This window comes from Diplotaxodon limnothrissa, linkage group LG10, assembly GCF_057381915.1.
Source record: "Diplotaxodon limnothrissa isolate DT_005_m linkage group LG10, D_limnothrissa_male_GT1.1, whole genome shotgun sequence".
NCBI classification, from domain to species: domain Eukaryota; kingdom Metazoa; phylum Chordata; class Actinopteri; order Cichliformes; family Cichlidae; genus Diplotaxodon; species Diplotaxodon limnothrissa.
The window spans coordinates 29152743-29172626 of NC_140605.1; the positions used below are offsets into that span (position 1 = coordinate 29152743).

Consider the following 19884-nt stretch of genomic DNA (forward strand, 5'->3'; position numbering starts at 1 on the left):
TCAGACTGGATTTGGTGACACTCATCTCAGTATTTAGAAAGCAAGCATGTTAAAGAAGCATACTTCAATGCCTAATATCTCAGAGAAAACAGGTTCAAACTTTCTAAAAACTAGCAGTAATCTGTCTTTTAGTGGCTCTGAAACCTTTAAACTACATCATAACTCTCAGACTCCGGAAACACAGCCACCCCGAACCCACCAGATACAATTTAGCAGGGCAGCTGAGTGTGCAAGAACATGATATCCCATTGTGTCCTGTTGTGCCACATGCTATATACAGCGCTGGGACAGGAAGCTGCAGCAGTGGCAGCCGAGGCAAGTAAAGTGTGCAAAGGGCCAGCTGATTACCAGCTGATAAATGAGTGGCCCCAGGGTCGTAGTTGGAGCAGCAGACAGCTGCAATCAGCATCAGCATCGAAGACATAGCCGCTGGCTGATGCGTACGTTTGTTGTGCTGATTGGAGCAGAGCCGGACACTAGATGGAAGCAGCTGCAGCCTGTGGAGAGGAAAGTGAGCGCACATCTGGATTTATGTACAGCATGCAATTTCTTCCTCTCTTCCTTTCATTCCGCTGAGTGTCAGCGCATGTGTACTGAGCCTCCATCCTTCCACTTCCTCCCTCATTGAATCAGAGCTTTGCTTTCGCCTTTTCTTCCTCTTCAGAGTGTACACAAAGAGGCTCGGAGCTATTCGTGGCCAGTACACACTGCTGATACCAGTCCATCTGCTGGAGAACTATCCTTCTCCTCAAGGGCGTAGATTTGGTTCTCTTATATACATTAGCACTAAGGGAACGCTGGATGACCTGGTGGGTTTTGTCTATAAAACTACTCATCTAAGATTACCACAAAGTAAAAGATCTCTCAGCAAAATTATGCAACATTTTAAGCAGATTATACAAACATTACTAATGAGGCACTCATATGGATATTGGTGGGGACATGTCCCTTGCGTCCATGCCAAATCTACGCCCTCGTTTCTCCTCCTTCTTCTGTCTCACCTCATTTATCACATTAATTCCTTTCTTAGTCTCTGGTTTCCTCTGATTTTATTCCCTTTCCTCGTTTCCTCCTTTGTCGTTTTCTCACCTCTCATCTTGCCTGTCATCCCCTCTCATTTCCTTTCCGCTCCCTTCCCTTTTGTGACCTCTTCCCTCTCCTTCTCTCCGCTCTCGTCTCCTCTGCTCTTATTTCCTTTCCTCTCTGCTTGTCTTCCATCTCCATTTGTTTCCTCTCCTTTCGCTTCATTTCCTTTGCTTTATATGTCTCCTTTTATTTAGTTTTCACCTTTTTCGTTCCTCTCTGTATGTCGCTCCCTTTAATTTAGTCTCCTAATCTCTAGTTTCCTCTCCTCGGTTTTTGTTTGTCACTTCTTGTTTCCTTTTGTTCCTTCTCCTTTCCTCTGCTCTTGTACTCATGTTTCCTCCCTTTATCTCTTCTTTCCTTCTCTCCAGTCTCTCCTACTCTTGTTTCCTCCTCTCCATCACCGTTTCCTCTCTTCTCCTGTCCTTTTTATCGTCCTTTTGTTTCCTTTCCTCTTATGTCTGTCCTCGATACCCTTATTTATTCTCCTCTCATTCCCTCTTCCTTTTATACTCTCCCTGAACCATTTCCTGGTTTCTTTTCCTATGTTATTCCATTCTTTTTGTATTAACCTTCTTATCATCTTTGTCTGTGGTGTGTGTGTGTATTTATGGTGCACTGGAAAGCTCACAGGGACAGCATTCACTATAATCACACACACACTGTTACAGTATCCAGCCCCTTGTATCTCTGTTGCTTTGATGCAGGGAATCAGACTGGCGCTCATTGACTCAGCTCAGCCATGCGTGGGCTGATTCTACATTATAGTCAATATGGGATGAATGCCTGCTCCTGTGTGTGAGAAAAATCCTCGGGCCAGTGTGCTGCAGCCTGCACCCAAAAGCCTTCTGAAGAGCAAACACAGGCATACAGAGAGAACACTAATGCGTACGTAAAGACTTGAGCGGTGCTGACGTATCTGCACACACATTCATTCCCTCTAACAAAGATGTAAGACCTTGTGACATATTTAAGGTTTAGAAATATGCAAGTCTGCTTCATCAGAACGCATTGCTTACTCACAGTGGGACTTGGATTAATTGTGTGTATTATAATACATATGGCTGAAATTTAGAAAAAGAAATACTCTGAGGGATGGTTCCTGAGCTTCTGGTGATTCTGCATTTCTGCCTTTGAAGTCCAATGCAGAAATAAGGACTCGTGATTTTTAGGTCTGTGAAAAGTGCTTGTGCAGAAATTTGCTTTCATGCTGTACAAGGCAGGAAAACAGATTTTATATAATCAGCTGAAGGTGGTCAGGGAAATGAAGGCACAAGGAAAGCTGAAGTAAAGAAATGAAAAACACCTAAATTAAAGCAAAAAAGCTGTTTATTTGTCAATAAACAGATATTTAGACATTTAAAGTGGACGTATTAGTTTTCCAAAATTTTCTGTAATAAATATGCTGATGAAAGAATAGATTTCAAGTAACGAAGTCAGTGTCTGTACAAGTAATCCTGAAATTATATACGTTAGTAATGAGATTGTATATCACTAAATATTGCTCATCGCAGGCACATTCGCTGCTCAAATCTTCAGTTTACACTGCAGTCACACGCATCTAGAGACCGGTTGGTGACTTCCTGGCAACCCCTGGTTGCTAAGGAAGAATGAGTATTCCTTGACAGGTTGGCGAGCGTTTGCTAGCTATCACTGACTAAAAGTGGTCACAAAGAGGGTGTTGCACCAGAAACCTTGGTGTGATTGATTTTTGTGATTGTTTGCAAACACTCGTCAAGTAACTAGCAAGCGGTAGTGAAACAGAGACTGTTTGCTTTCAGGGTAAAAGTTGCTGAAACCAACATGTTTAAAAATGTGCAACATTTACTCTGAAGGTAAGAAGCTTCTGTTTCACAGTTTCACTACCACTTAGCAAGTAGTTGGCGAGGATTTGCAGAAAAGTTGGCATCTTTCATGCAAACTACTGGTGACCATGGCAATTACAAGGAGGTTTTTGGTACAGCATTGTGTACCTATTTTTGATCACTTTCACATAAGCAACCTCTGGATTATATCACTTTCCATGGCAACCAGTTGGGATAATTGACGAGTTTCTACATCTGCATGATAATTCTTTAATCACTGATTTCACAGTGACTGCCAGGAACCTCCTAGAACCACTCACAACACATTCAGGGCATACTCACTTTTCACTAGCAAGCAACGGTTACCAGGTAGTCACCAACTGATCTGTGTAATTTTTTGGTTTTTTTGGGGGGGAGTAGCCACCGAAAAGAAAAAACAGTGTCTTAAAGCCTAAAGATGAGATTAAGACAGAAGCCTGTCTGAATCTCTGTCTGAAAAAAAAAAGAAGAAGCAAAAAGGCCAAGTGTAAGAAAACAGAGATTTAAAGAAAAAAAAAAAACCCAAACAAACTGTGAATCATGCTAAACTATTCTAGTGGTGGTCCCAAAATAAAACCACGAAGCTGGGAATAACAGCATGTAGAAGCAATAAAAACATAGTAGGTATTCTTTAAATGACAACAACATCTCAAATTGATATTACGTAGTTTGCTTCATCGACGTGTCAAAGTGATGATGTTCTGTCATTCAGACACAGGTTATATTTATCTTAATATTCCTAAAGGATTTACTCACACAACTCCAAGTCTGCACCATATAAGATCAGGAGACAGGAGTCAAAAAAGTTTGGCGTCTTCTTTAAGCTTTGGTCTCGTCTTTAGGTGAGCTGAGGTCACCAAACGAACATGAACATGATGCAGGAGTGTTGTGATTTGGCGCTATATAAATAAAATTGAATTGAATTGAATTGAATTAATAATGTCCCTCTCCACTAATGTGACAGCGTGCGTTCAGACTTGTGCTTTGTTACAAGTGAAAAAACTTTCACATTCAACACATTCTGAAGCCATCACACTGATGGAAAGCAGCTTGTGTCTGCAAACCGATTAAATTGCTGGCTGAAGCCTGATTTCAGCACCATGGACAGAGCTCAGAGCAGCGCAACTAAATCAGAAAACACATCTGACCTCCTCTCATTCAGTTTACATAACCCATAAAGTCTATAAAAAGAAAGAGTGACTAATAATTAATTGAAACATTTGGAATGCATTGCTTAGGAAGCCGTTTTGATTGATGTTTCCAATGTGTGTTTTCAAAGGCCGATGGTTTATGTTGGTCCTTTTTTTTCTTTGTTTCATTACCGAGCTGGGCATTAGAATTCTTTTACTCCAGCTGTTAGGACATTTTTATTGTCTATGATGGTTAAAACAGGACAGTTTAAACTGAAGAGAAATGCTCCCTTGGTCTGGTTTTTTGCCGCTTTATCGTAGTTTGACACAAACCAGGGATGAATGAAACGTGCAGTTGTGGATTTTACCATGCCTCGGTGTGTCTTGGTGTTTGTTATTATTGTTATTATGATCGCTGCTTTCTGATGTAACATAGGTAGGTTTTGCGATTGTCCAAATGTTCCTGGACCTTTCGCTTTCTGTGTTTCTGTCGTCTATGTTGTTCTTTTCCTTTCTTTCAGTTTTCTTTTATTTTTCTTTTAAAGGTTAGTTAAAGCTTGAAGGCTCCTCGTATGTCTTTCTTTGTTAGTTTCTTCCCTCCCCTGTTGCCTTGATTGAGTTTACCTGTGCCTTATTATCCCACTATAAAGCCTATGTGTTCTCCCTCGGGCTTTGAAAGGTCTCTCTCCGATTCCCAAGTCTGTCTTTGTGGTCTTGTTTTCACTGCTATGAAAGAAGTTATGTGATTGATCATTTTAAATGCCTGTGTATTTTTTTGTTTTATCAGGGTTACTTAAAAAATAGAGACAGATTATATGAAAAGCTTTAGCAGCGCTGCAGCTTGACAAAATTTAAAACTGAATCACTTTGAGTCAATTCAGATTTGGTCATTTTGCTGAGGGCAGAGGTTTTGCATTCTTTTGTCTAACTTAATCATTTTTCACAAATCACTGTGCACACATTATTGCTACTTTCACAGTTATTTCATTTCATTTTTATTGGCCTGCATTCATTCAACTTCATGAACATGATGAATGTTACCAAAGGCCACACTTTGAATTCATATGGTAATCTTGAATGTCTTTATATATTTCAATTACATGAGAACAAAAAGCAAATAAGGAAAGAAATTTTTTTTGAATGTATCCGGGATGATTTTACAGTCGCAACACACAAAATAAAACTGTGGCTTTCCTTAGCTGAGGCTAAATATCAGTGGGGTTTATTTCAGGGAGAAACGGGGTGACTTTGTGAGAGAGGCTGGATTTTGTTTGTTCACAATATTTATATATAACTGCAGGAGGGACACTGTTTGCACAGAAAGCAAGGACATTTACAATAAAGTGTCATTTTCTACTTTGTGGACTGCTGCTTCCCCACCCATGCTGTTCATCTGTCCCACCTGCTTTTTGCTTCAGTGGGCATGCAAATTTTAACCTTGCAAAGTGTGATCGTGTTTCCGCTAATGTGTCTCTGCTGAACTGTGTGAGCAGCTTCACAAAGCCGACACGCATCTTTACGTTTATCTATAAAAGGAAGGCTGTGAAAGTGGCTTTGGATTCTTTCAAGCATTAGTTCACGATTATCTACTTATTGTAGCATGCTGGGTTTTCTCCATTTTGTAACATAAATGTGAAAAATATCTCAGGTCTTGGAATTAAATTGCTCTTTGGAAAAGATATTGTCCTGTGCAAAAGTCTTGTCCTACCCATTATTTTTTAAAGCTTCTAGCTAGAAACACCTTTGTGGAACTTGTTAAAGTGCTCTTGAGCTGTAGTTCTCTTGCCTTACTGAAGGTTTCTCAAGGTTCTTATTTTGATATTGGCTGTTTTTCACTACGTTTTTGTTCAGTCCTTACTCCTGACCACTTTAAGAGTAAGTTAAGCCACTTAACACTGATCTACGAGTCAATGATTAGTTGAGCCAAGGAAATGTCAAAGATAGCACAGTTTGACAGGCATAAAATTATATCTTTGCACCAGTGTGGTGATTCCCAGAGACTTGTTAACCACAAACTTTGCATATTTCACATATGGTGTGCAGTGTGTCCTTAGAAATTTGAAGAAACTGGACAAAAGAATGAGAAACAGGCCTAAAAATAATATAGAGGATATGAATAGTAAGGAAAAGTTGTGTCCAGCAAATCCAGTACCTGAGAGTTCGCACTTCAGTTAAACCATTAACTGTTCACCAAAGTTTTAATTTGGTTAATTAAAAGGTCTGTCAGGTCTGTGCAGTGGTTGCAGTTATTGCACTTACAGGACCCCTTAAGTTTTAGGTCTAACCTTGCTTGCTGTGTGGCTGGAAATGGCTGTATACGTAGAAAAAACCCTCCTGTTTTACTGAGAGGACAGCAGGGTCAGCTGAACTGTGCATTTTATGAAGTGCACCTGCTGAAATACAAGGCACATCCTGCTGCACTCACACCGGCAACATAAAAAAACCATATCCACAACATCATTTTAGCAGCAGTTCAAATTTCAAAGAAAATTTCCAAAAAAAGCCGACAGCCCTAACTTTCAGTAACAGGAACACAATGCAGACTAAAGGGCAACACGTACTGAGCAATGTTTTCCAAGTGTGTCTGCAGAGTTTTAGACATCCGTCAGTCATCTGTCACCCGGAACAGATACGCTTGTGTTTCTGCAAACACAAACAATCCACATCAACTCTGACAGGCGTGCATGTGTCACATGCTAATATGATACCCTCTCTAATCATCTTATTCCATAGTCTTTTGTGTTGTGAAGCATGTATCCAGCATTTTTCACAAAGGCATCCAGTATGGCTGTGTTAAATCTCTACAGGAAGACAAATTCTCAGCCTTGTTTGGCATTGATCTGGGATCACCTGTATTAATTATCTGAATACCGATGGGTACTTTAAAAACCACCTGCTTTTTAATGTTATCAGCACAGTGAAAGGCTGTTTTCGATTTTCATATTTGTAGGAAGGGTAGGCAAATTGATCCAAATATCAACAGTACCATTTCTTGTATTGCATCGATACTTTAGGTTTAGTTGCTCCCCTCTATGTCCAGGACGTTGCTCCAATCAAATCAAAAAGTAGACATCTGTACACACTTTGCTCCTCCCCCTTCTCATTTGTCACTCCTGCAGTGAGTTAGGGAAAAAGAGCATCCTGTCGAGATATTTTATAATGAAAACACTGGAAAAAGGAAGGAAATTCTCTACTGTGAGAACAACGATTTCTAAAAACACATGGAAAAAAAAAACAAAACACAGAAAATAACTTTTTCTCCCAAAACGAGAATGTGAGCTGTGGATTGGTTGCTGCCAGGTTGCCTTGTGATTACTCTGGAAGACACTGACTTCTTCGCAAAGACTCGCTTATTATTCGCCTGATGTGAAATGGAGAACATTTACCTTCAAAGTAAAAATTGGGCCCCACTGAGCCACACTTTTCAAAAGGCACAACTTTTACGTCGACCTCTTCCATGGAAAACTAAAGGAAACTTTTGCAACGTGCCACCAGAGCAATTGCCAGGAGATATTTGGTGCAGCATATGTGTCTTTGCAACCACTAACCAACTGACTGGGGAAAATTCAGTTTTCCCTAAGGACTCATGGTTGCCAGGCTTGAGAGACCTACTACATCTCTCAGTGCTCGATGGATAAACATGAATTGGTGAATTCGATGCTGAAAAATGACTGACCAACCAGGAAACAGAACGTCCATAGACATCAGGTGCTTCAAACCAAAAAACATTGTAACGCAAGAAAAGTCTGGACCTCACACATCACAGCCCATCAACCCTGCAGGATTCAAATGGAATTTTTTGTTGCTGTTTTAACACTGCTCATTAGTATTCATTTTCACAGTAGCAAAGAACTGCTTTCACTCAATAATAATGGATTGGATTTATATAGCGCTTTTCAAGGCACCCAAAGTGCTTTACAATACCACTATTCATTCACTCTCACATTCACACACTGGTGGAGGCAGCTACAGTTGTAGCCACAGCTGCCCTGGGGCAGACTGACAGAAGCGAGGCTGCCATATCGCGCCATCGGCCCCTCTGGCCAACACCAGTAGGCAAGTAGGGTAAAGTGTCTTGCCCAAGGACACAACGACCAGGACAGAGAGCCCAGGGATCGAACCGGCAACCTTCCGGTTACAGATGCGATTCCCAACCCCCTGAGCCACGGTCGCCCCATGAGGTTATAACAACATCCTAACCTTCTAGTAGGTGATTGTCTTCACCTCTTGGTGATTTTTATGCCACTGATACTGAAATTGCATGTTATCTTAATTCTGGTCTCAATGATCCTGAGCTTGAAGCCAGACCGAAGCTCCAGAAAACACAGAAAAGCCACGTTTTGTGTCCTCAGCCAGTCTATAGGGCAGCAAAGTCGTACAGCTGGGAACCTTTGTGGTTTTGGAGGATACTTGATCAGATACATGCCGGTTTTGTTGAGAGGAGTGGAGGCTTTTTATCCAGTCAAGCATGTATGACTTCAGATAAGAAAAAGAAGGAGGGAATGAGTTGTTCTGAAAGGACGCCATTCCCATATCATCCTCACTCTGCAGCCCCTGTATAGCCAATCTGCTCAAACAATCACTGCAGCAGAGAGAAAGAATGAAGTCCTCTGACTACCTTCTGGAAAATGTATGAAAGCGAGATGTGGAGATGTGATCCAAGCAGCAGTCCATATCCATTCTGTCTTGTAATGGAAATGCGACACGGTGGGGTGAAAAAGTAGAAACTTATTGACTCTGTCGGTGTGTATGTGGTGACTGAGAGGCAAAGATCGGGTGGGTGAAAGAAAAAAAAGGAGGAATATGGGAAAAAAGAGAGAGACACGGAAGAGTGAGAAACATATACATGAGCTCGCTTCCTCAGGTGGGGAACTGAGCCAGAGGGAGAGAGGTCCAACAATGTCCACAACACTTCCAACAGCAGCTGCGCTGCAATATTGATCGCTCGAGGGCCACAAGACATACTGAGGACAAAAAACAGCCATTATTTCAGAAGCACATCCATTCATACCTTACTGTTCGCCACGCAGGGGGCATGAGGAGAAAACATAGGAGATATGATTGAGACCTCAGAGATTTCTTTCTGATAAATGTTACTGCCTCACAAAACAACACTTTGTGCACATCTCTGTGTACACAGAGCATGTTTGCATGTTTATTTTTATTTACCTTTCCAAATTTTATTTAAATGTAAGAAATATTTTTTGTTTTAATTATGCATTACTTTATTTTCTTATTTTTCTGGCTGCTGCAGCTGACCATCTGCCTTTGTCTCCCCCCCGTAGTATTCCCCTCTGTAACATGCTCTGCATTTCCTTCTTCACTACATCCATGAATCTTCTGTGTGGTCTCCCTCTTAGTCTTTCCATCCTGCCTAGGCAGCTCCAGCCTCAAAACCTTTTTCTAATATATCCAATCTCTCTCCTCTGCACATGTCCAAACCATCTGAGCCTTGCATCTCTAACTTTATCTGTAAACTGCTCGATCTGAGCTGTCTGTCTGATGTACTCATTCCTAATCTTGTCCATTCTGATTGCTCTTCAGCTCTGCCACCTCCAGCTTGGCCTATCATCTGTTTGTCAGTGCCACCATCTCCAAACCATACACCATAGTCACCTTCTGTCCTTCTGTCACAAATCACCCCTGACACTCACCTTCACTGCACTCTCTTCTTGTGCACTATCTGTCCCTTTGGCTGGTTCATCGCGGATGTTTAAATCTTTCCATCTTCTTAACATGCTGGCTTCCTCATTAATACGTTTCAGCTCTATTCATAATCATCCCAACCAGCTGCACATCCTTTCCAACTCAATCTCTCTGTAACCAGTCGATACAAGTACTTTTCTTCTTCAAGTCCAGAATCAGATATGACTAATCACAAGCTTTTTTTGGTCTTTGCCTCCTCTCTCCCTGCTGTAGACCTAACCTCCCAGTAATCCTGTCTACCTTCTTAATCCACCTGACTATCCCACTTTTTCTTTGCTAACCTCTTCCTCTGGATATTTCTTGAACTTTCACATTCTACCGCCAAGTCTGTTTGTCCTATTTCCTCTGTAATAGGACAAACAATCTCTTGGCGTATCATTCTTCCTTCTTCAACTTCCACCATTTAATCTTTGCCTCCATCTTCACTCATTTCCTCTTCTTGATGTCCAAAGTCATCCTGCAGACAATCAAGTCTCTCCAATTGCACCTTCAGAATCAGAATCAGAATCAGAATCAGAAAGGGGTTTATTGCCAAATGTTGAGCAGGTTTACAACATTAGGAAATTGCTGCGGTGCTTCAGTGCAAACATAGTGTCATAAATAGCACTTAAATAGACATGAAAAAATAAAAGTAGGGATAAGAATTAAAAGTGCTACGTAGAAAGATATGTGCATGAGCTATACATGAGATATATACATGAGAATAAGAATTAAGAGTGCTACGTTGAAAGATATATACATGAGTGCAGGTGGTGATCAGTGCCAATCATGGAATGATGCAGTGAACACAGCGTAGGGTCATGTGTTAGTGGTGGGAACAGTCATATGGTTATTGTTCATGTGTCCAACAGCAGAGGGGAAGAAACTGTTCTTATGGCGAGAGGTTCTGGTGCGAATGGACCGGAGCCTCCTGCCTGAGGGGAGCAGGTCAAACAGACTGTGTCCAGGGTGAGAAGGGTCAGCTGAGATCCGGGCTGCACGCCGCAATGTCCTGGAGGTGTACAGGTCCTGCAAAGATGGGAGTCTGCAGCCAATCACCTTCTCAGCAGAGCGCACAACACGCTGCAGTCTCTGTTTGTCCCTGATAGTGGCTCCAGCGTACCACACGGTGATGGAGGAGGTGAGGATGGACTCGATGATTGCAGTGTAGAACTGCATCATCGTCCGTGTTGGCAGGTTGAATTTCTTCAGCTGCCTCAGGAAGTACATCCTCTGCTGGGCTTTCTTAATGACGGAGGTGATGGTGGGCTCCCACTTCAGGTCCTGGGTGATGGTGGTACCCAGGAAGCGGAATGAGTCCACAGAGGTGATGGGGGTGTCAGTCAGGATGATGGGGGGGAGTGGAGCTGTGTGCTTCCTGAAGTCCACAATAATCTCCACTGTCTTCTGGGCATTCAGCACCAGGTTGTTGTGGCTGCACCAAGACACCAGACGTTCAACCTCCCTCCTGTAGGCAGACTCATCCCCGTCCGAGATGAGTCCAATAACGGTGGTGTCATCTGCAAACTTGATTAGCTTGACAGACTGGTGGGTGGAGGTGCAGCAGTTGGTGTACAGGGAGAAGAGCAGAGGAGAAAGAACACAGCCCTGAGGGGAGCCGGTGCTGATGGTCCGGGAGTCCGAGACATTCTTTCCCAGCCTCACGTGCTGCTTCCTGTCCGTCAGGAAGTCAGTGATCCACCGGCAGATGGGGTCAGGCACATTCATCTGGGAAAGCTTGTCTCGGAGATGGTCTGGAAGGATGGTGTTGAAGGCAGAGCTGAAGTCCACAAACAGGATCCTGGCGTAGGTTCCTGGGGAGTCCAGATGCTGCAGGATGAAGTGTAGGGCCATGTTGATGGCGTCGTCTACAGACCTGTTGGCTCTATATGCAAACTGCAGGGGGTCCAGGAGGGGGGCCGTGAGGGTCCTGAGATGGGAGAGAACTAGGCGCTCAAAAGACTTCATGACCACAGATGTCAGAGCCACGGGTCTGTAGTCATTTAGTCCAGTGATCCTAGGTTTCTTGGGGACAGGGATTATGGTGGAGGACTTGAAGCAGGCAGGCACATGACATGCCTGCAGTGAGGAGTTGAAAATGCCAGAAAACACTGGGGCCAGCTCGTTTGCACAGTGTCTGAGGGTGGCAGGAGACACACCGTCTGGGCCGGGAGCTTTCTGAGCATTCAGGTTCTTAAACTGCTTCCTCACATCTGCTTCATGAGTATGAAGAGTTGTGGTGGGAGGAGGTGGTGTGAAATCCTCTTTTGTGTGGGGTGAGGAGGGGGGTGTTGTAGGTGAACAGTTTGAAGGTGGTGATGGCTCTATGGAGGGGGGAGAGGTGGGGGAATTAGTGTCCAAAGTGCCTCTATTGTTGGGGCCGTTGGAGGTGTGAAGGCTGCCTGATGGCTCGTCAAAACGGCAGTAGAAGTCGTTAAGGGTGTTGGCTAAGAGCAAGTCATCAGTGGAGTGGGGGGTTTTAGGCTTGTAGTTTGTGATATTCCTAAAACCTTTCCACACAGAGGCCGAGTCATTCTCTGAGATCTGCTGCTGCATCTTCTCAGAGTGCTGATGTTTGGCAATGTCCACTTCTTTAGTGAACTTGTACTTGGCCTCTCTGTAGCAGTCCCTGTCTCCGCTTCTGAACGCCTTACTCTTTTCCAGCCACAGCTTTTTGAGTTTAGGAGTAAACCAGGGTTTGTCATTGTTATAACTCACCCTGGTGCGTGATGGCACAATGCTGTCCTCACAGAAGTGGATATAGGAGGTGACAGTGTCCGTAAACTCGTCCAAGCTGTTAGAAGCAGCCTTCAATGTGTCCCAGTCTGTGGTCTCCAAACACGTGCGAAGCTCCTCCACAGCCTCGTTGCTCCACAGTTTTTTAGTCCTCACGACAGGTTTGGAGAGCTTCAGCCTCTGTCTTTACGCGGGGATTAGGTGGATCATGACGTGGTCAGAAAGTCCGAGTGAAGCGCGGGGCACCGCGCGATAGGCCCCGCTGATCGTGCTGTAACAGTGGTCCAATGTCCTCTCCTCTCTGGTCGGGCATTTAATATACTGCTTATATTTCGGAAGCTCATGGCTCAGATTGGCTTTGTTAAAGTCCCCAAGAGCAATGATGAGAGAGTCCGGGAATGTCCGCTCCGTGTGGAGAATCTGCTCCGCGAGTGCGCACTGAGCTGCCTGCGCATCTGCGTCTGGCAGGATGTAAACAGCGGCCAGGATGAATGAAGCAAACTCCCGCGGAGAATAAAACGGTTTGCAGTGGATAAAAAGATATTCCAGAGAAGAGCAGTGCTGAGCAATCACTGTCACATCTGTGCACCAGCCACTATTGATGTAGAAGCAGAGACCTCCACCTTTGGACTTACCGGAGAGAGCGGCCTGCCGGTCCGCGCGCAGCAGATGAAAGCCCTCCAGCTTGAGCGCGCAGTCTGGGATGTCCTCACTGAGCCACGACTCCGTAAAACATAAGACACAGGAGGAGGCAAAGTCTCTGTTCATGCTTCTCATCAGGGCCAGTTCGTCTATCTTATTCCCGAGTGAGCGTACATTGGAAAGGAAGATCCCAGGAAGAGCAGTTCGCAGTCCGCGTCTCCTCAAACGCACGAGTGCGCCGGCTCGCTTCCCTCTCTTTCGGCGTCTCGCTTTCCTGGTCAGAGTCAGCAGTAAATCTGCCGCAGATGCGACAAATATTGGAAATAAATCCACAGGCGTTGTAGTCCTGTAGTTAAGGAGCTCTTCTCTGGTGTACGAGTATCCAGAGGAGTGCCCAGACACAGAAGAAATGCACAAAAACAAAACAAAAGTAACGCACTGAAGCACCAGGCCTACCATACGCGGCGCCATCTTGTGCATGTATTCACCTTCATCGACCTTTCTACATCACCCTATGTTGCTCCCTCTTCTTGAAGCATGTGTTCACCGCAGCCATTTCCATCTTTTGAAAAATCCACTACCATCTGTCCTTTCATATTGTCCTCCATTGCACCGACACAAGACCTCCTCATCACCTCTGTCCCCTTCCCCCACATGTCCATTAAAGTCTGCTCCAATCACCACTCTCTCTTACTCCAGAAATCCTCTTTCTCTTCTAACTAACATCCATGAGTGAAAAATGCTGTGGTAAGAACAAGGTTTATTGGCATATCTAAGAGAACAAAGAGCCACTTTCACGCTGCAGGAACTTCTATATTGTTCTAATAACTGCAGGAGATAGTCCCCCGTCTTTTTTATGTGTCTGAACTGCAGCAACTGGGGACCAGTGTAGTTCTTAGAAACTGTCTCTTTTAGCTTCTACTACAGAGGTAGATTTCCAAGATAAGAGAAACCTCGAGTGACACAGATGTACTGCATTTGGTCATAAGCAGACTCCTGAAATGAACACTGCCCCCCTTCCACGCCATTACTCCATTCACACTCTAATTATTATTATCATCTGCTACTACAGCATCTAATTTGTAAAGATCTACCTGCAATATTTACACAAAGAACTTCAACTCATTTTATTTCATTTTCTTCTTTGCAGCTTATTTATTGCATCTTTTCATTCTTGCACTTTTATTTTATTAAAATTGAATTATTTGATTTTATTTCTCGTTTCGTGTGGAAGACTGGAAAAAGAGGCTGAACAAATCATCACGACAGTAGGTGATGTTGCATCACAGGCCACTGCTCAGCTATTGTAACACCTCCATTATTACAAAGCCTGCAATTCCAGTATTTCAGAAGCTTCTCATTATTTTGGTGCGAAGGACAGAACAGCGCAAACACTAAACAGAAAACAAGCTTAGAAGATGTTTAGCTCTCAGCAGATCTCTCCTGTGGGTGGATCTGTAGTTTATTGTGAAAGTAGCTAATGTGGTTGTAAACCGAAAGTAACTTTGTATCTGTAATTACCTGAATTTGGAAAGAGTAATGGTTTAATGAGTTATAGATAAATGTAATGCAATTATAGTAATGTGTTGCATTGTAATAAATTACCCTCCAACACTCATCCTGTTTTTTAATCGCTGTAGCTCCAATGAGATCCCTTAGGTTTGCACATCCAGCCACAAATCTAATGCAGGTCATATTCAAAGCTTACCTCCTTCGTGAAGACAATACTTCTTCAATTCTCTGGGGGTTAAAATCATTTAGATATGGTTGCAGTACTTAAAAACTCTGTCTGCTTTATTAAATGTTGATGCATTTGGTGATGAAATAGGTTCATGGCTTTTCCTCTCTGTGTTTGCACAGTTGTCTGAGATGATCTGTATATCATCAGCTTTCAGGACTGTCTTGCTTTTACTTTGAAGCAGCACTTGTTGCTTCATATTTCTACCCAACCTCTCATTTTTTTTCCCTCAAGGACTCACTTATGTTTGATTGCAAGTTGTTTCTGTAGTCCGATAACTTGTAACGCTGTCAAGCAAAGCACCTTTGTGCAGTATATCTAAGATTTTCATTTACTGGAAAGAACTCATTTTCAGTGTATGTGAATGTAATGATTTTCTGGTGAGGGGAGCAGATTCACCGATTTCAAAGGAAAGTTCGCTGAGATCAACTGATGATGCATTTAAAAAGGTTTTCTGTTAGATGAGAAACACATTATTGTACAGCATGCTCACAAGCTGGCACAGAATCCACGAAAACATCTCCAATGTGTGATTAAGCTGTCAGAGTGAGAGGTGTTTATTTTCATCACCCACCTCGGTCTGTGTCGTACAGGAAGACGAACTTGTTCCAGTCGTAGTGGTCGAGGAGGGACAGGAGGGCCCCACGGATCGACGGCCGGAGCTGCAGGGTGAACTGGCTCTCGCCCTCGGTGGGGAAACTCGGCGTGATGAGGGAGATGTGCAGCGCGCTGCAGAAGGACGTCAACGTGTGGACCGAACGCTTGTCGTACAGGCCGAAGATGGCGAAGACACCGCGGGAGTACTGGGAGCAGACTGCGGAAGGAAACAAGAACATAAAAATTAATTGGTACCATAAATTTGAAGTAGCTTGAGGTAATGGGAATTGAGAGAAAAAAAAATAACATGTCAAGGTTTTATATAGTGAAAAAAGAAGTGAAATGAAGTTTAAGTTCTTTTCAGGCCTTTAGTTATACTGAATATTGTCAAGAAGTCGCCAACTAATGATTTATTTTTATATTGTTATGATAACATATACACAAGTAGTGACAGTTTTCTTTTTCTTCTGGAAATACCAAGTGCACAGTTGGTAATTCTCTTTGGGTTTGGGACCCTTTTCACATTGTTTACAGCCATAGACTGTATATAAAAGATAGCTGCAGCCACTTGACATCACCATTTTGGTTACTTGTGTGTTTGCCGTGAGCCAGAAGTATCCAACTATGGTTTTTCAAATGCTAAGTTAGCAAAATGCATCCATAAACAGTCCGGGTACACACACAGATAAATCCTAATTTATTGGTAACATAATAAAAGACTTTCAGTCACAAAACTGGAACAGAAACTGCTTAGACCCTTAAAAATGCTTTACCAATGCAAAGGGAGTGAAGGGACTTTTATAAGCATTCAAAGTAGAAAGCATTAAATTCAAGCCTTAACAAAGCTTAATCAGACGAGCAGGGGCGGGGTTATTATTTAAAAAAAAAGGAAAGGCATTTAGTATTACTGGGGTCGGCCTGCATTCAGCTTCATCATCCCTCTGGGTTCCCTGTTAGCTTTGTGTTAGCATGCTGTCTGTGCAGATTTTCGCAAAGAGCCGAAGTTGTGTTGCTTTTGTTTTACCCTGGATGCAGTTTGAACTTTACCATCACATTCTTGACCTTTTGTGCAATAAAAGGAATCTTTTATTCTCCACTCCTAAACAGCTGTAGGACCACTCCACCACTTTCCTCCTCCCAGATACAAACTGAAATCAGCTGATTATACCACACGTGCGTTTTTCTTTCCATCTACCTGGAGCGCAGGTAACTGATGAACCTTTGGAACGTGAGTAACAATATAATTGTAACTGCTGAATTTAGCACTGTAAAGTGTGGTTACACTGAAAGGAGTTTCACCCAAAACTGCAGGTGAGTTTAAAAAAGATTCACCCATGAAGTGGAAAATGAGCCACAGAGACTAAAACCAGCATTTGTGACAATCTGTAAAGATGATTATTTCTGATCTAAGGAACATTATAACACAGGAGTCTATAATAACTTTATTAATAATAACTTTTTTATACAGCACACACACTTACAAAAGGCCAACAGCTGTTATATGGTCTCAGTGGCTCTGCTATATATGCAGGAGCTCGGTCATGTGGGGCTTTATATGTATAAAAGTTTTAAATGTCTTGTCTTTCTCCCTCACCCCCAATCAGTAACAGGAGGTGGCTGCTGGTTTTGCCCGTTTCTTCTCTGTAAAAGGGAGTTTTTCCTTCCCACTTTTGCCAGGTGCCTACTCATAGGTTGTGGGGTTGTAGGGTCTTTATTTTATGATACTAAGCACCCAGAGGTGACTGCTGCATCCTGGACGAGTTACAGATGGGCTAAGGAAGACTAATAAATGTAAAAAGTGAGTTACAAACATCAATATGGAGGAAAATAAAGTGTGTCTACAGGGACTGACTTTCTTTTGTACTGAGCATCAAGTGCTCACAAAAGGAACTTTAGTTTTTGATACTTTTTCACTGGCTTTTGTTTTTAACCCAGAGCCCAGAGCTTCCTCAGACCCTGGATCTGTTTCACACGAGGGGAGAAAACTAGGGCAACTCAAACACAATGCATTGATGAACTAGTTTTTTGAAATATATTTTTCTCACAACAAATATCAAGTGTACAACAAAGGATTTTGTCACGCTGTGTATCAGTTCATTTTTCCTTTATTCGGCACATTCGTCACTATGATAACTTCATTATTTAGCAGCATAAAAACAACATGCAATGAGGGCTCATCTCCAGAGAAACACATCTTAAATCATTCAAGTCCCACGCTCACAGGAAGCGATATTTTACAAGAACCGAGCGCTTAATATGAGCAGTGATAGCCATCGCATTTAACTAAGACCTCGCTGCTTTGAATGACAATTGATCGGTGGGAAATGTGGTGCAAAAATCACCACGGCAATAAGCGCTTAGCACCATGACTGGCGACAAAATAACAAACCATTATCCCGCTGATTACCACTTTAAATCCTTTCAAGAGAGCCACTGAATGCAGCAAACAGAGATCAAAACCAAACACGTCCGTTTCCTCTGATGCTTTCATCTAAAAAGGCTGTTCCCGTCTCCCATTTAAACAGCAAAACAACAGTACCAACAACTAAATCACTCCCCTTGCTGTTGTTTAGATATATTCTAGAGGACATATTCCCCATTAACAAAACACATCATGCTCATGCTGCTCTGCTTTCATGGCATAAAAGCAGCACCAACTGAACCTGCGTCTGTTGTGTTTATTGGTCAGACTTTGAATTAAATGGAACGCCTGCATTTGCATACACAAGCTGTGCTATACACACATATACACAATGTGTCCTGCTTGAGGAAATCTTCTCATTATAGAAAGGTTTGGCTGTCTACTAGAGCTGTACTATAATTGCCCACTTTCTGCACACACGGAACAACAACAGAGAGTAAAGATAATGAGCGTCCTCTGCCAGTTTCCGGGTGCGAGGAGAATCAGAGTGAGTGGCGAACTGAAGGAAGAGCTCAAGATGTTCCCGTTGTTAAAGGAAAACTGGGGGTGGGGAAGTAAACAAGAGAGCTGCTTTACTGACTAACTCATTGTTTCTATGCAGAGAGTGCAGTGCGCTGCTGTTGAGACAGAGGGGGAGAGAGAGTGTGCATATTTCTAATCTTCCTCCCTCAGTGAAACAAACAAGGCGGCAGTAAAAAAACTAAAAGGAAAGTCACTCTTCTTCTACACACAATTATAGTCCACAGAGGTGCTGGGAACTATACTACCAGGGGGAAAAACAGTCAAGACTGTACAGTAGTTCGCCTTCAGGGATTTCAGCCAGAATGACTTTAGGAAATAGTCAGGTGAGGCCATATTCAGAGTGACAGTTTACACTGGAAGCAGCTTGTGGGATAACTGGGCCGTTCACTCAGGAAACTGGAGTTTGTAGCGTTTCTCAGTCTTTTCAAACTTAGCTGACTCGTTTCCAGAGGGAATTTGTTAGATTTAGGCAGCTAAAACCACTACTTAGCCCTAGTCATGAAAGCCTCGGCCTAGGAAAAATGTTCCTCGACCGTTTGGTGGCGTTAAATGGTTGGAACTACCACAGCTGCAAACACAGGCCAAACTGCTCAAAGAGTGGAACTGTGAGGAGTGCCATGCAGGCTTTTAAGTTTCACTACTACTCGATGGTTAGTTGGCCATTGTTTGCAGACGAATCGGGAACTTCCATGCAAACTATAGATGACTGCGACAATCTGCTAGCAATCAATGTTTTGCAACCAACTTGACCCTGCGATAGCCAGCAACCTGTCAGGAAATACACATTTATCCCTAGTGACTGGAGATTGGAGCCACGTTGGAAGGTCTTGAAGGCAAAATGTATTTTTGTGTGAGCACGTAGAGGGATGCATTAAGACAAACGGTGGGTGAGTTAGGGTTAGTGTTTTCCATGTAATTTTGAGAATCAGACACTTAATTTCCTGCATTCTGGAGAGCTTTAAATAATTATTCTCAACTTTTCTAAATGAAAATGATCATTGTTGTGTCAACATCCAAGTGATTTCCAGCATTTAGTGTGGCATGTTGATACAGTCACTCCAATCACCTCATACAGTGGGGCAAAAAAGTATTTAGTCAGCCACCGATTGTGCAAGTTCCCCCACTTAAAATGATGACAGAGGTCAGTAATTTGCACCAGAGGTACACTTCAACTGTGAGAGACAGAATGTGAAAAAAAAATCCATGAATCCACATGGTAGGATTTGTAAAGAATTTATTCGTAAATCAGGGTGGAAAATAAGTATTTGGTCAATAACAAAAATACAACTCAATACTTTGTAACATAACCTTTGTTGGCGATAACAGAGGTCAAACGTTTACTATAGGTCTTTACCAGGTTTGCACACACAGTAGCTGGTATTTTGGCCCATTCCTCCATGCAGATCTTCTCGAGAGCAGTGATGTTTTGGGGCTGTCGCCGAGCAACATGGACTTTCAACTCCCGCCACAGATTTTCTATGGGGT

General features: G+C 42.8%; 1 protein-coding gene across 2 annotated transcripts in view; it reads right to left on the reverse strand.

Moving 5' to 3' along the window:
* Positions 1 to 19884, reverse strand: part of LOC146624688 (glutamate receptor 4) — a 162031-nt gene that overhangs the window by 71824 nt on the left and 70323 nt on the right. For both annotated transcript variants that reach the window (XM_085364695.1, XM_085364694.1), the window contains exon 3: positions 15433 to 15672. In XM_085364695.1, the coding sequence (XP_085220821.1) occupies positions 15433 to 15672 (240 nt within the window). The remainder of the gene's footprint in view (positions 1 to 15432; positions 15673 to 19884) is intronic.